General features: G+C 43.7%; 1 protein-coding gene across 5 annotated transcripts in view; it reads right to left on the bottom strand.

The window, feature by feature from the left end:
- Positions 1-7,443: 7,443 nt before the first annotated feature.
- MSH4 (mutS homolog 4) overlaps positions 7,444-15,436 on the bottom strand; it is a 33,061-nt gene continuing 25,068 nt past the window's right edge. For 3 of the 5 annotated variants that reach the window (XM_061365046.1, XM_061365049.1, XM_061365050.1), the window contains 6 exons: positions 14,323-14,523; positions 13,567-13,685; positions 12,881-13,009; positions 12,343-12,517; positions 8,171-8,259; positions 7,444-7,825 (listed from right to left, as the gene is read on the bottom strand). In XM_061365046.1, coding sequence (XP_061221030.1) covers positions 7,640-7,825; positions 8,171-8,259; positions 12,343-12,517; positions 12,881-13,009; positions 13,567-13,685; positions 14,323-14,523 — 899 coding nt within the window. In that variant the 3' untranslated portion in view covers positions 7,444-7,639. The remainder of the gene's footprint in view (positions 7,826-8,170; positions 8,260-12,342; positions 12,518-12,880; positions 13,010-13,566; positions 13,686-14,322; positions 14,524-15,436) is intronic. The other 2 variants (XM_061365047.1, XM_061365048.1) reach the window with 2 other exon arrangements.

Genomic DNA, 15,436 nt, shown 5'->3' with positions numbered 1-15,436 from the left:
AAATCACTCCTCATTTGACTTATTTGCTCTAAAATCTTTAGGAAACTGAATTTAATAAGGTCTATGGATAGGCAACCCCAGTGCTTAAGTGCTGGAAAGCTTGTCTCAAGGTTAGGCCTAAATTTCCCCTCACTGCAGTTTAAATCCGTTGTGATTTGTCCTGTTTGTATGCAAACAATTCCTTCAAAAAAAGGTTGCCTTACACATGCTTACCTTAAGTCCTTTGGCCACTGAGTGGTTTAAAATGACCTCTAGAAGTTGGGAGTAGTACACAGCAATTTCTGCCCACGCAGCCGCAGTGTACACGAGCGCAGTGTTGGCAGCAATGCAATGGAGGCAGAGTTAAATATGCACCACAACCTGACCTCCGTCCAAATACAGCTCTGGACCACATCAGTTTTCCTAGATGATCTCTTGAGATCCACACCCTCTGGATGCTGTGTTTGCAAGGGCCAAACCCAGGATCTTCAGTGTTATTCAGTGGAAAGTCAGGCTCAATCATTAAACCTGAGCAGTGAAAGAGATACAAAATTGATGTTGAGCCTGCCCTCCCTAGTGACCAAGTATATCCTCCCTGCCTGCATTGTTTTCAACATATACTCTGTATTTAAGGAAAACAGCAGAATTGTTGGGCAAAATAACCTCAGTTTAAGGCAAAAATAGTTCATTCAGGACGATGTCAAAAAGGCTCATATCTATTTTAAGCTTTCCTTCTCTCTGACTCCTCGTTTTCTTAAATGAATGAATCCAAATGTCAAAGAGAAGTTGCTTAGGATTAGGAAAAGCCAGCATCTCCTTTCAAGAAACAACATGATCCTTAGAGAATATAAAAAGAAAGTACTTGGACTCTCTCTGAAAGTTTTGTTCAGAAAGAAAAAGGAATGACAAAATAGGCACTAAACCCCTGGAAGATCGTTTGTCACCAAACATATTCAGACACAGCACCAGGCAGAAAATAAAAAATGGCACAAGAAGGAAGCCCGCCAAGCTTCCGTGTTGTAGCTCAGGCTACCTGCTTGTGCTACACAGGAGTGACGCTTCGCTTTTGACGACTTAAACCACCATGCAGCAAGACAAACGGACCACAAAGTAGTTGTCACTTACCAGCCACAGCCACTGCTTTTTTGGAGTGTTCTGGTTACTCCACGTAGGCCTTAGAGTCATCTTTACCTCCCACATGAAGCAGGTATTCTGCAAAGAATCTTCATACCACTGTAAAAATCAAAGCAAGGGTCGACGGTTACCCAAATGCAACAGTGTTTTAAACTGTGCTGTATTAGTATTATTTCTGTATGCACATATGCTTATGAGTTACTGGTAAGTTTGTAAGAGAGATCAGCACAGACCAGAACAGGAAAAAACACGAGACTAGGCTGTCCTCCTGGGAAACTCTGACAGTCTCTATAAGAAAGTAATGATAGTACACTATGATATTGTTAATTTTTCAACATATTCCAATTAGAAGTGGGAAACTGTCAAACATCCGATAAGGCCTTTACAATTGCAAAGCTCCTTAAATACTGACGTGAATGGAACGGGTCATTTCATTTTACCTTTTATTTCTTTGAGAGTACTCAAATACGGAAACAGGAGCAGGATATACTTTTCCATGGGTAAAGCACCAGAGAGAGCAATATGAAGAATAAATTGAAACCCAAATCTCATGCACAAATTACTATTAACATTAATTTCCACATATTACAAAGCAGCTTCTTTGCGTGTATGACATTGCCTTGTGCACCCAAACATGATTTTAATTAAGATCTAACTTACTCTTGACTATAATTCAGATCTAACTGCTAGTCTAGTCAAACGAGTTTAATTATCCCCAGAGGGCACCTCTAAGGGAACTAGGATTTCCTTTTCATCTCTATATTTAGGCAAACACAATAGATGCTGGAAGATCAGTCTGAAAAACTGGGAATGGAAAGGGCTTTATACAGCTTGCGGGGAAATAAAAAAAAAAAAAAAAAAGAAAACAAAATTGTTAAACAGGAATTTCATAAAGGCTCATTTAGTTGAATTTATTCTTGCAGACTACACAATAGGAGTGAGACAACGGAGATTATTAAACAGCGTAAAGCCCATAAATTTTTCAGAGTTATTTCCTTCTCAGGCACAGCCATCTCTGCTGGGACCAGGGTTCTGCACCTTGCCAATGTATTCTGCTTTGCTGCATGATGTGCAATGCAAGGGTATAAACACATACGTAAATACCTGACTGCAGATTCATTTAAAAATGGATATATAGGCCACATGGCAACTCAGGCAGTTAAAGAACAGTACAATTAGGAACGAAATCCACTTTTTCTTCTGCCGCATTTTGCTTAAAGACTAGCAGGTGGCAGTGCATCCTTAGGAATGAGCTATGAAAAAGTAGCCACTGAAATTGCTCTTTATCATTTGCTGTAGGGGGGTTGGTCTCCTTTTCTTTTTCCTTTTACTTTTCTTCCTTTTCATATTTTTATTTTTCTTCCTAAGCTCAAGTATTTTTTCATGTTCTTGCATTCATTGACAGAAAACAATTAAATAAAAAAAAAGCATTTCACATCCCGACTCTGTGTGTTCAGGTATAACGACATTTTTGGTCTAAAGCTGCTCTCTCCTCCCAGGCATTTGAAAAAGTTAACCTGCAAGGTCAGTAAGAAAAACACTGAAATGAATCAAGCTATTTTGGGGAAACCTGAAAGGAGAAGGCAATCTGAACAATCTGATGCAAAGGATATCAGCCAGTTAGCTCAGTCTGCCATGTAAATATGCATTGTTGGTCTTTGATCAAAGACTAAAAACTTCTCTGGTTTCTGCAGGAAGCCTGGATGAGATTGAACACGCTGCAGGAGAGGAGAAAAACAACCCCAATACCATTAATGTGTTGATTCACCTCAGGCAGAGAGGGGAGTCTCTATTGCAGGTAGCAAGAGACAGCTTCTCAGGGAGGATGACGGGGTATCCTGGCAGCATCTCCTGAAGCAAAGTCCAGTTCCGTGCACTGTGCTCTCCAAGGAACTTTTCTGGCTTTGTTCTCGCGCCCCAGTGCTGGGTGGTGAGATAAGGAATAGCCTGTCACGCTGTCAGCTGAAAGGAACATTACAGGTCTCCCAGCAGGGAAGAGTTCAGCTAACCCAACACAGAACACAAGTGCTAAAAAGCAACCTCAAAACTCTGCTTCCAGGAAAGAAAACATCCAGAGCCCAATAACAAAAACAGCAAAGCGGACCAATAGGCAACCTCAGGAAACCTAAACCCCTCTCATAAACATAACACCTCCGAAAAGAAAACCTGACAGAGACACTCGTTAATGCTGGCACCAGAGAGGCCGTGCGCAGACGGAGCTTTAGGCGGCCAAGCGAGGGCAGGAGCTCTGTGTGTGCAGGTGATGCCTGCGAGAGAAACGCTGTTGGGTTTGCAGAACTGGAAAAACTGCTCCGAGGAACGCTCACCTGAGGATGTAAACCGGGCGGGGAGCAGCGGTTTCGGAGCCCGTTGCCTCTGCGACACCGAAAAAGTGAGCGTGTGCTGCCCCCAGGTGTCCCGACGTCGGTTACTGCAGGTGGTGCAGACGGCGGGGGAGAGTGGCTCCGGGCTCCGGGCGCCGCTCGCTGCTGCCATGTTGTATCGAAATCCCGGTACCTATGGGAGGGGGGGGCCTCGCTGTGGCTCTGCCCAAAACGCAGCACCGAAGCGGCCGGTTATGGGGCGGGAGCGGCGGTGATGTGGGGAAAGCGGCTGGGGGCTGCGTTCCGATACTACCGTGTGTCCAAACCGCGGCACTGCACGGGGGGAAGCAGAGGAAAGCCGCCGGAAGACGGTCGGTGCTCCGATCACGGGGCCGACATCCGGAACTGGAAAAGGACCGGATTGCAGGAAAGAGGCTGCACTGGTGAAGCTCAACCAAGGGGCGGTGCTAGGACTGATTGACGGGCGCCTCAGCCAATGGGGACAGAGCGGGGGCGTAGTCAGAGGAGACCGGAAGAGGGGCGGTGCTCGGAGTGATTGACCGGCGCCTCAGCCAATGAGGGCAGAGTGGGGCGTGGTCAGAAGAGACCGGAAGAGGGGCGGTGCTCGGAGTGATTGACGGTCGCCTCGGCCAATGGGGGCAGAGCGGGGCGTGGTCAGAAGAGATCGGAACACGGGCGGTGCTCGGGGTGATTGACGGGCGCCTCAGCCAATGGGAGACGCGGGTTGCGTGCAAGCTGTTTCCGGTGCCACTGCCGCTCCGCCTCCTGCAGCACCGGCTTTCGGCAAGAGGATGGCAGCAGCTAACGTTGCACTGAGGCACTCGTTTGCCCCGCCCCATCTCCGCTGTCTGCAGTACCGAATTCAGACTCACGATGGCAGCAGCGAACCGTGCCCTGCTCCACTCCATGCCCCCCCCCTCAATTCTCCACCACCTGCAGTACCGAGTTTGGACTGACGATGGCAGCCGCGAGCCCTGCCCTGCGGACTGCCTGCCCCCTCCCATTTCCATCACCTGCAGTACCGAGTTTGGACACACTATGGCAGCAGCGAGCCGTGCCCCGCACCACGCCATCCATCCCCGCCCCCCCCCCATACCTACAGCACCTGCAGTACCGACCTCTGGGCACGTGGTGGCAGCACACGGTCACTTTTTGGTACCCAGGAGGCAAAGGGCAGAGAGCAACGGCCGCTCCCAGGCCAGTTTACATCCTCCGGGGACATCAACTGCCGACTGCGGACCTGAAGACTTTGCAATACCGGGGCTGGGCTAAGTTGCTAAGGGAACTTTTATTGGAGTTTCTTTCAGGCTTGTTTACTTTTATCCCTCTGTGCTTGCGTTGCAGCAGTTTATAATCACATTCTGCTCTTGTGCTCTTTATTCTCTTTACGCATTTGTATTTATTTGCTTTTTCGTTCATGTTTTTTTCAACTGTCCTTGCTTTTTAGTAACTTTTTTTTTAAGCACCCCATATCTAAAATAAGAAATGGGCAAAAATGGTTAGAAAGGGGAAAAAAATGGTTTAAAACACATTACAAATGGTCAGAAATGGAATAGAAACGGCCCCAAATGGATTAAAACAGGTAAAAAGTGGGAAAAAATGGGCTAGAAATGGGCAAAAATGGCTTATAACAGGTTAGAAGAGGGCAAATACGGGACAGAAATGGCCATAAATTGTTCAGAAAAAAGAGCTTTAAATGGGTTAGAAATGGGAAAGGTGGGTTAGAAATAGCCAAAAATGGTTGAAACTGGTAAGAAATGGGTAAAAATGGGATAGAAATGCCCATACATTGTTTAGAAATAAACAAAAATTGCTTAAAACATATTAGAATTGGGGAAAATGGATTAGAAACACAAAAATACGGCTTAAAACAGGTAAGAAATGGGCAATAATGTGTTTGAAGGGGCAAAAAATAGTTAGAAATGAAGAAAAATGGTTTAGAAATAGCCAAAATGGCTTAAAACAGGTTAGAATTGAACATAAAAGGCTTACATATGGGTAAAACTGACATAAATCGGGTTAGAAGTGGCCAAAAATAGGTTAGAAATGGTCAAAAATGGATTAAAACTGCTGACAAATTGGCAAAAATGGGTTAAAAAAAGAAAAAAGTAGCTTAAACTGAGTTAGAAATGGGCCAAAAAGAGGTGGAAATAAAAAAAAATGGCTTTAAATGGGTTAGAAGTGGCCACAATTGGGTTAGAAACGGCAAAAAGAGTTTAGAAATAGCAAATAAAAGCTTAAAACGGTTTTGAAGTGGGCATAAATGCGTTAGAAATAGCCAAAAAACAGGGTTAAAATGGGTTAGAATTTGGCAAAAAATGGGTTGGAAATGGCTGAAACTAGAAATACAAGAAAAAAAAACCCACATTAAACTGGGCTAGAAATGGGAAAAATGTGTTTAAAAAAAAAGAAGCCAAATTGGATTAGAAATGGTCAAGTATTGGTTAGAAGTGGCAAAAAATGGCATAAAATGGGTTAGAAGTGGACAATATTGGGTTAGAAATGGGAAAAATGTTTCAAAATGGGTTAGAAATGGCCAACAAACGGCTTAAACTGGTAAGAAATGGGCACAAATGGGATAGAAATGGCCACAAACAGCTCCTTCGCTCCTTCTTTCCCTCATTCCTTTTCCCCCTCCTTGCTTCCCTGTCTCCTTTCTCCAAACCCTGAGGAAAGCCGCCCCCAGCAGCAGCTCCTCACTTCAGTAACTGCCATGCACACAGGGACATGCACCCCAAAGGCCAAAAAGGCGACGGGGCAACACCCACAGCCCCGGTCCCACAGGCTGCAATGGTGCCACGGCTCTTGACCAGGCTCTGCTCTGCTCCACGACATCCCCTCTCTGTTCCCGTGCTGGGACAGACACCTCTGAGCACCATGGCCCCGGTCCCCATCTGCCAGGGGGTACCTATTGAGCATCACCAGACATCTGCAGTAAAAGCCCTTGAAGGTCCTTTTCTTTCCCCACGCCACCATGGAGCTATGGACAGTGCTGCCAAAGACCCTCAAATCCAAGTCCCATCGTCTACCGAAGACCATTTACAGGCAGTGGTAAAGTAAGTCTGAATCTACTCCATCTTTGTGAGTTCTGGTCATGCTCCTTGGCACACAGATGCCAGTGAGAAAGGACACAAAAACCAAACTCCTTACTGAGCATCTGTTTCGAGAGAGCAATGCGCAAAGTAGGTAAATAGAGAGTCCTGATGGGCTGGAAGCAAGGCCAAGGCTCTGAAACAAGGTGCGCAGGAGAGGGGAACGGTTCTGATGGGGTCAAACTATGACAGGCTTCCAGGCACACACCCAGACCTGTTCTTCCTGGTGCTGCAGTGGCTGACCCCAAGAGGGACATGTGCACCCTGCCCAGTCAATGTCTGAAATGCATGTCACCTCCCATCTGGTTCCTCTTGTTAAGAAACCTGAACACAGAAGACTTCTTTCTGTCACAGCCCTCACTGGGGTTCACAACTAATATGGTATTTAGTGATGGAGGTGATGAGTGAGAGACTTGGCAACAAGGGCCTGAAGAGAGGTGAACTGCAGTTAGTAGCTTAAATCAAAACAAAACCTTCTTCAGTACAAAACCACAGTGTGACCATTACAAATGTTATTCTGTTGCGCTGGTATGTTTACAAAGATAAAAGATGTTAAAAGGAAATGGATGCTATACATATAAAATACATTTGTTGTTATAAATTACATATTGTGCTGTTCTATATTGCCCATTTAACAGATAAATGCACAGTAAATTCTCTATATGCATACATTTATGCAGATTTATGGATGCATGTTCAACAGTGCAGTGTGCCTGTGCAAGACAAGTGGGCCACCTGTTTCAAAGACTGCTTTCGTTAGGCAAGATCTTTACTATCAGATAAGAACTGCAATAGCAGATACATTGGAAGAAAATACTAAACGTTCTACAACTTATTTGTCTCTAGAAAATAATGAAGGGGATGTAGTCCATTATCAGAAAGAACTGTGCTCCTCGAGTAAATGCTTTTATTTCAGGTGTGTTTTGTGGAAAAAAAACCATGAAGCATATGGTCTTTGAGTAGTGAATATAATTCAGACTAAGCATTAAGAAATGAAAAGCATGTGGAAAGCAGTGTTTTCTAATGCTATGGGGAAAACCAGAATCACCTTGCAGTCATAACAATTAGAGCAACATCCCGTGCAATACATTACTGTTGCTCATTGCTCTGTCCAGGTGCAGGACAACTGGCTTCATACTTCTTCTTCAAGCCTTTCAAATATATGCGCAAACTGTCTGGATCCAATCGAGAATTTCTGGCAGTCTGAACCAATCTCATTGCTAAATGGTATGCGGCTCTCTGTCTCATCATCTCAGGAGTGCTCTTCTGCCTGTGCTATTCTCAAAAACACACCCATGCAGTAAAACAGGAAATCAATTCTCTTCTGTTATTAAAATGCTAATATTAGCTATTTTCCAGCCTCTTTCGCACATCCTGATTCTTGACTTGTACACCAATGCTCCATCCTAAACTCCTTCACTCTAAGGACTGCTCTGGGCTGTCACCTAACAGCAACCTTCAGTATAGTGTTTTATAACTGGTTCAGAAACACAGATTTTACCGACATCTACTTTGCTAAAACCAGGGGCAGTGCTTCTCCCATGTCCTGCCAGGAACTGAAAATGTCTCTAAGTTTTATGAAAACTGTGAATTGCTCCCTTACAATTTTCTATTACATACCAAGATTTGTTTTGCAATGTGATTTGTGATTTCCTTTGCATCCACAACGATAGATGATGGTAGGGAGGAAACTTCTGCAGCTTTTAATCCTAAATATATAAAAAGACAAATCAGGGGTTTTGATGTCACTTTTCCCTACTTCCCACACTATGTCTGCCAAAATTAACTTGGCCTATTTTTTTAAGGGAGAAATTTTAATTTTTATTAAAATAATTTTTACATACATTTTCTCTTTGTGTCTCGTATTGGTTTTAATGAGCAGTACGGTTTTAAGAGTTACAAAATGTTTCCTGTGTTACCTCTGAGCTAGGCTTCCACAAGAAGTTACTGCTGGTAGCACTGTAACTGCACAGGATGAGGCACATGAGGGGTTAAAGCTGAAAAATGGCATGCTGGTGCTAGCAACTTTTCTGTTCAATTCTTTTAATTGGGCAGGCCAGAAAATGCTGTGGTTGTGCTAAATGCACTCTCCCTTCAACTCACATATCCAATGGATATGGAAAGGAAGAGAGGTACATTTTTGTCCCTGCACTAACATACTTTTTTGCCCTCTGCCCGTGGCCCTGGCTGTTGTGAGAAAGCTGTGCTTCCTTGGGGCTCTCATACTGTAGGGTTAAAAATGAAAAAGGGTGAAGAAGGGAACCTGCCCTCTTTCTCAGAATTTGACTTTGCTCAAGTAAGGGCTATTGCAGCATCTGAAACTGAGCTTGTGCAGCCAAAGGCAAGGAAACTTATTCTGAAATTCTGATAAAGAAACATTTTAAGACCAGTTAATGGAAGCCTGACTGGAATAATTGCTAGGCCTCAGTTACCACTAATCTACAAAAGTCATGTGTAGCTAATTTTCTGCTGATTAAATGTCACCTAAATCAAACTTCAGAATCTAGTATTTGGAAATGTATGGAGTTCTGTAACTCCTTAAAAATGTAGCTATGCCTTACTGTCACTCACTCATTCCTTTATTGACCCATTAACGGTCAATCTGTGCAGTCTTCAATTTGACTTATTCTGACTCATAGAATAGAATCATAGAATAGTTAAGGTTGGAAAGGACCTTAAGTTCATCCAGTTCCCAACCCCTGTCATGGGCAGGGACACCTCACCCAAGGCTCTGTCCAACCTGGCCTTGAACACTGCCAGGGATGGAGCATTCACAACCACCCTGGGCAACCCATTCCAGTGCCTCACCACCATTACAGTAAAGAACTTCTTCTTTATATCCAATCTAAACTTCCCCTGTTTAAGTTTTAACCCATTACCCCTTGTCCTACCACTACAGTCCCTAAAGAGGAGTCCATCCCCAGCATCCCTATATGCCCCCTTCAGATACTGGAAGGCTGCGATGCGGTCTCCACGCAGCCTTCTCTTCTCCAGACTGAACAGCCCCAACTTTCTCAGCCGATCTTCATATGGGAGGTGCTCCAGTCCCTGATCATCCTCGTGGCCTCCTCTGGACTTGTTCCAACAGTTCCATGTCCTTTTTATGTTTAGGACACCAGAACTGCACACAATGCTCCAAGTGAGGTCTCACGAGAGCAGAATAAAGGGGTAGGATCACCTCCTTTGACATGCTGGTCACACTCCTTTGGATGCAGCCCAGGATACAGTTAGTTTCTGGGCTGCAAGCACACACTGAAGCCAGCTCATGCTCATTTTCTCATCGACCAGCACCCCCAAGTCCTTCTCCTTGGGCTGCTCTGAATCTCTTCTCTGCCCAGCCTGTAGCTGTGCCTGGGATTGCTCCGACCCAGGTGTAGGACCTTGCACTTGGCATGGTTAAACTCCATGAGGTTGGCATCAGCCCACCTCACAAGCGTGTCAAGGTCCCTCTGGATGGCATTCCTTCCCTCCAGCGTATCAACCGAACCACAGAGCTTGGTGTCATCGGCAAACTTGCTGAGGGTGCACTCAATCCCACTGTCCATGTTAGCAATGAAGATGTTGAACAAGACCGGTCCCAGCACCGATCCCTTAAGGACACCGCTCGTTACTGGTCTACAGCTCGACATTGAGCCATTGACCACAACCCTTTGTGTGCAGCCCTCCAGCCAGTTCTTTATCCACTGAGTGGTCCATTCATCAAATTGATGTCTCTCCAATTTAGAGACAAGGATGTTGTGTGGGACAGTGTCAAATGCTTTACACAAATCCAGGTAGATGACATCAACTGCTCTACCCCTGTCCATCAGTTCTGTAGCCCCATCATAAAAGGCCACCAAATTGGTCAGGCAGGATTTCCCCTTAGTGAAGCCATGCTGGCTGTCACCAAGCACCTTGTTGTTTCTCACGTGCCTTAGCATGCCTTCCAGGAGAATCTGCTCCAAGATTTTGCCAGGCACAGAGGTGAGACTGACCGGTCTGTAATTCCCTGGGTCATCCATTGTCCCCTTCTTGAAAATGGGCGTTATATTTCCCTTTTTCCAGTTGTCAGGAACTTCACCTGACTGCCATGATTTTTCAAATATGATGGCCAGCGGCTTAGGAACTTCATTTGCCAGCTCCTTCAGGACCCGCGGATGGATTTCATCAGGACCCATGGACTTGAGCACGTTCAGATTTTTAAGATGGTCTCGAACCAGATCCTCTCCTACAGTGGGCCCAAGGTCTTCATTCTCACAGTCCCTGTGCCCGCCTTCCAAGACTTGGGTGGTGCGGTCAGAGCCTTTGCCAGTGAAGACAGAGGCAAAGAAATCATTAAGAACCTCAGCCTTCCCCCAGTCCAGGGCAGCCAGTTCTCCTGATAGCTTCCAGAGAGGGGCCACGTTGTCTCTAGTCTGTCTTTTATTTGCAGTGTACCTGTAGAATCCCTTCCTGTTATCTTCCACATCCCTAGCCAAGTTTAATTCTAACTGGGCCTTAGCTTTCCTAACCTGGTCCCTAGCTTCCCGCACAACATCCCTGTACTCTTCCCAGGCCTCCTGTCCTTGCTTCCACCTTTTATAAGCCTCTTTGTTCCCTCAAAGTTTCCTCAGCAGCTCCTTATCCATCCAAGGAGGTCTCCTGGCCCTCCTGCTGCACTTCCTTCTTATTGGGATGCAACACTTCTGAGCTTGTAGCCGGTGATCCCTGAATATCCGCCAACAGTCTTGGGCCCCCCTGCCCTCTAGGGATATATCCCCTGGAACCTTACTAAGCAGGTTCCTGAAGAGGCCAGAGTCTGCTCTCTTGAAGTCCAGGGCAGTGAGCTTGCCGCACGCTCTTCTCACTGCCCTGAGGATCTCGAATTCGACCATCTCATGATGGCTGCACCCAAGGCTGCCCTGGAGTGTCACACTTCCAACGAGCCCTTCCCTGTTGGTGAGCACGAGGTCAAGCATGGCACCTCTCCTTGTCAGCTCCTCTACTGCTTGCAGAAGGAAATTTTCTTCCACACAATCAAGGAACTTCCTGGATTGCTTGTGCCAGGTCGTACCATTGCTCCAACAGACATCAGGGTGGTTCAAGTCCCCCATGAGGACAAGGACCTATGAGTGTGAGGCTGTTCCTATCTGACTATATAGCATTAAAGTGAAGTACTGAGGGGAAGTTAAAAGAGAAGTAAACTCACTTTCCTGAGAACACTGATGCTTTAGTGGAACCTCTCAAAATCAGCCTTTGGCTGACACACTGTATAATTCCTGCCATTTTTAAAAGAAACTTTATGCCTTTTTGTTAACTGAAAAAGGCCAAGCTGCTATTTAAATGATATATCATTACATATGGCAGACACGTCAGGGAGTTTTACATAAACCTCATTTTCACAGCTGTAAGTCTCTCCAGAACTTTCACTCACTTCCATCATCACCTCGAGCACTGTGTGCTGAGTTTGGCTCATCTCATTCAGAGATGAATCAAGTAGCTACTCACATTATTAAACAAGGGGGGGGGGGTGTTTATAGAATCACAGAACGGTTTGGGTTGGAAGGGATGTTAAATATCATCTAATTCCAATCCCCCAACCCAGGAAAGGAATATTTCATCCAAGTTCTTCATACCACCCCAAAACTAACATCTCACTGCACAGTTAAAACACGTAAGTATTAGGAACATATTACAGATCTGCAGCTGTAACTCTGAGAGAGATACTAACTTAGGAGAAATCTGTCAGCAGAAAAACATTGTTAGATACCTATTAACTGAAATAATGTCCTATATGAGGTTTACTAAGTTAAAGTCATACTAGAATCCATTACCATAGTTCTTTTCCTCTGTATATCCTTTAGAGAGTGTGTAAGTGTAAGCAATTTTCTCCTTATTTCCAGCACTACTTCTCACATGTTGCACTTCAAAATGGTAGTTTTCCACATTGGGATATAAGGCATCCATATGACACAGTTCCAGGAAATGTGTAGCAAATAATGTAAATGCCTAAATAAGGAAACAAGAAAGAAAATTTCTGTTGGAAATGATTCTGGAATAAATTACAGTAAATCAGAAAAATTAGATGATCACCTAAGTCGTGACAGAGGTGAAACTTTCAACCCATCTAAAACCATCTTTCTGTTTGCTAAACAAGCCTCAAGCCTGTGTGACTGCTTTGTGGAACTGCTACTGTACTTTGGAAAGGTAACAGCCGATTAAAAAGGTTCAATATTTGAGCATTCAAAGCTGTACAAAGCAAAACTAAAGAGCCCGGGTTGTTCCCTTTCTACACAGAAACACAAACTTGCATTTATGATAAAATAATTAGGTTTTTTTTTTTGTTTCGTTTCTTTTCCAAAATAGAATTACCTTTAAATTCAACAGATATTCACAGGCAGCGTAACAAATGCCAATTCCTTCTTCAGCACTGGTACCTCTGCCAAGTTCGTCAATTATGATGAGTGATTTGTCATTAGCGTTTTGTATGATGTATGTTATCTAAAAAAATATTTCATGTGTTACTATCCCTACAAAGCATTTTTTAAGAACCCCCATTAGGAACAGTGCTGCTCAGAGGGATGCCCAGAGGGATACTCGAGGAATACTCTGCCTTATTCAGATGAGACCTAATATAGAAGTTCTTAAAAATCATGTCAGAGCCATATATTTTACCTTTTCACAGCTTTCCAACAGCTGCCAATTCTAACCAAGCAAAGACTCCTCTTGCAGTATTCCTCCTCTTGCCCACTGAATATATCACTTTCCCTCAAAACTGTATCATTTAGGGAAAGGGAACTGAGGAAGCTTAGGCTCATTTAAGGTCCAAGGAATAATAAAATGTCAAAACTCCTGTCCAACAGAGCACTGATTTTTACTTGTATTGGCATATCTTGTTTTAAGATATGCCTGGGTTTCTGTGGTTTATCATTAAGCAACAGATGACAGCTGAATTTCTGACTACTTTTAAAAGTACATTCTTTCAGTGGAATTATACAATTCTTATTAGCCTAAAAGTAAAAATGGGCCTTGGACCCTGACTTAGCCATGTTTAATACCTCTTTCATTTCCTTCATGAATGTTGAGGCATTTGTTTCTATATCATCATCCATACCTATTCTGGTAAATATCTGCTCTGCTATTCGAAAGGAACAATACTCTGCTGGGACATAAGAACCTACGGAACAAGTAAAATGTGAGTTTTCTCATATCAGTGTGACATGACAATTTTGAACTTGCAGTTGTTGGGGACTGCACCCACAAACGCATGGTGGACAAATTTTATTCACCACTGCTAAGTAATTTCATCCTAATAGAGACAGGGTCAGCCTATTAAGGTATTTCTTCCATGCTACCAGCCTGCTGTGGAACGGGGGGTTACCTCCATCTTTAAGGTAAAAACATGAGGAGTCTAACTGAGACTCATCCCTATACTCAGGAATTTCTCATGTTCCTTTTGGATTACCAACACATATGTAGCTTAATGAGCATACTTCAAGGACACTTGCTATCAGTGTAATATAAGGTGCTAGACTGGATTAAGGTGCTCCAAAGGGCTGAAGCACACAACTGTACCTTTCCTAAGAACAGACTGGGAATGCTTCCAAATACACAAACAGGGCCAATGGCAGACACAAAACCTTGCAGTGGCTTCTGTCAGCAACACAAGAGTTGATAGGAGCAAACAGACTAAAAAACACCTGGCACCATTTAGACAGAATCTTATTCTAGAAGCCAAATCATTCAACTTCATAAATATTTTTAAGTAGAAAACAACCACCTGCAGATTAGTAACACAGTACATTATTACTCACCAATCTGTGCCATAATTTGACAAAGAGCAATCTGTTTTAGGTATGTTGATTTTCCACTCATATTTGGTCCTGTAATAATGACAAAATTGTTACCCTCTGTCAGATATGTATTGTTAGGCACGGGTTTTTCCACAGCTATCTTTTCAAGAATGGGATGCCATCCCTGCTTGATTGCTAAAGTATCCGTAAATTCTGGACGAACTAAAGGAGAAAAAGGATACAGGACACTGCGGAGTTGGTATGGAAAGCTTCACATTTTTAAGCTAGTGAGTTCTGAAACAAAGTCATTCTTGCAGAGCAAAAGCCAAACTCGGACTCTATTCCCCAATTTTCACTTTCCTGTAGAGAGCTAGACTGACATGCAGCACTTGGGAAGAATTACCAGCCACTTTCACGTACAAATTCTGACTGTCATGCAAATCTTCATGACTTGTTACTACAGAAAGAATCCCATAACACTTCATTTCTAAATTAACGTAGCGTTTGTGTTCTGTAGTAAGTAGGGTTAGACTCCAGTAATAAAGAAAACTACAAAGAGCAAAACTTGAAAAGTAAGTAAAACAGAAAACCTGAAAGCCAGTTTCACAACTAATATATCCTTATTAATTTATTTTTATACTGCTATGAGCACATAAGTACAGGAGTCATCGACTCTGTTACTACTACTTATGTACCTTGTTATACAAGCACAAGAAAAGAGGAAGTAGCATTCCTTCTATTTCTGTTCTGTTATTGCATTGATTATCTGGATGTGCACTATGCGTACAAAGATCCACTTGATACTGAGACTATCTGTATGCATTTCTGTCAGAATACAGCTCTTCTCTGAACCTGTTCCATATGTTCTCTTTGGCCACCTCAGTGGCAGTACTCCAGGCTAACAAAGCAGTGTTGCCAAATTTGGCAGTACACTTAAATGAAGCAGACTTCAAGAGAGAAGTGATGAAACAGTTTCTCAGCATTAAAAACTGGGGAACTCTAATTACCTGGTGTAGGTTTTACTCACTTAATGATTTACACAAGAGAGTCAACTGGTAAACGGGAATGAAAGCTACACATGACAGTACATTTCTTTTAGCAGATGCACATTCGTTCCTGGCTGTGCAAACTGCAG

The sequence above is a fragment of the Neopsephotus bourkii genome, unplaced genomic scaffold, assembly GCF_033783945.1.
Source record: "Neopsephotus bourkii isolate Nb327-2 ecotype Australia unplaced genomic scaffold, CSIRO-AGI_Nbou_v1 NB_1269, whole genome shotgun sequence".
Classification (NCBI taxonomy): domain Eukaryota; kingdom Metazoa; phylum Chordata; class Aves; order Psittaciformes; family Psittacidae; genus Neopsephotus; species Neopsephotus bourkii.
The sequence above is the reverse complement of the archived record's forward strand: the minus strand, read 5'-3'. Positions and strand labels throughout refer to the sequence as shown.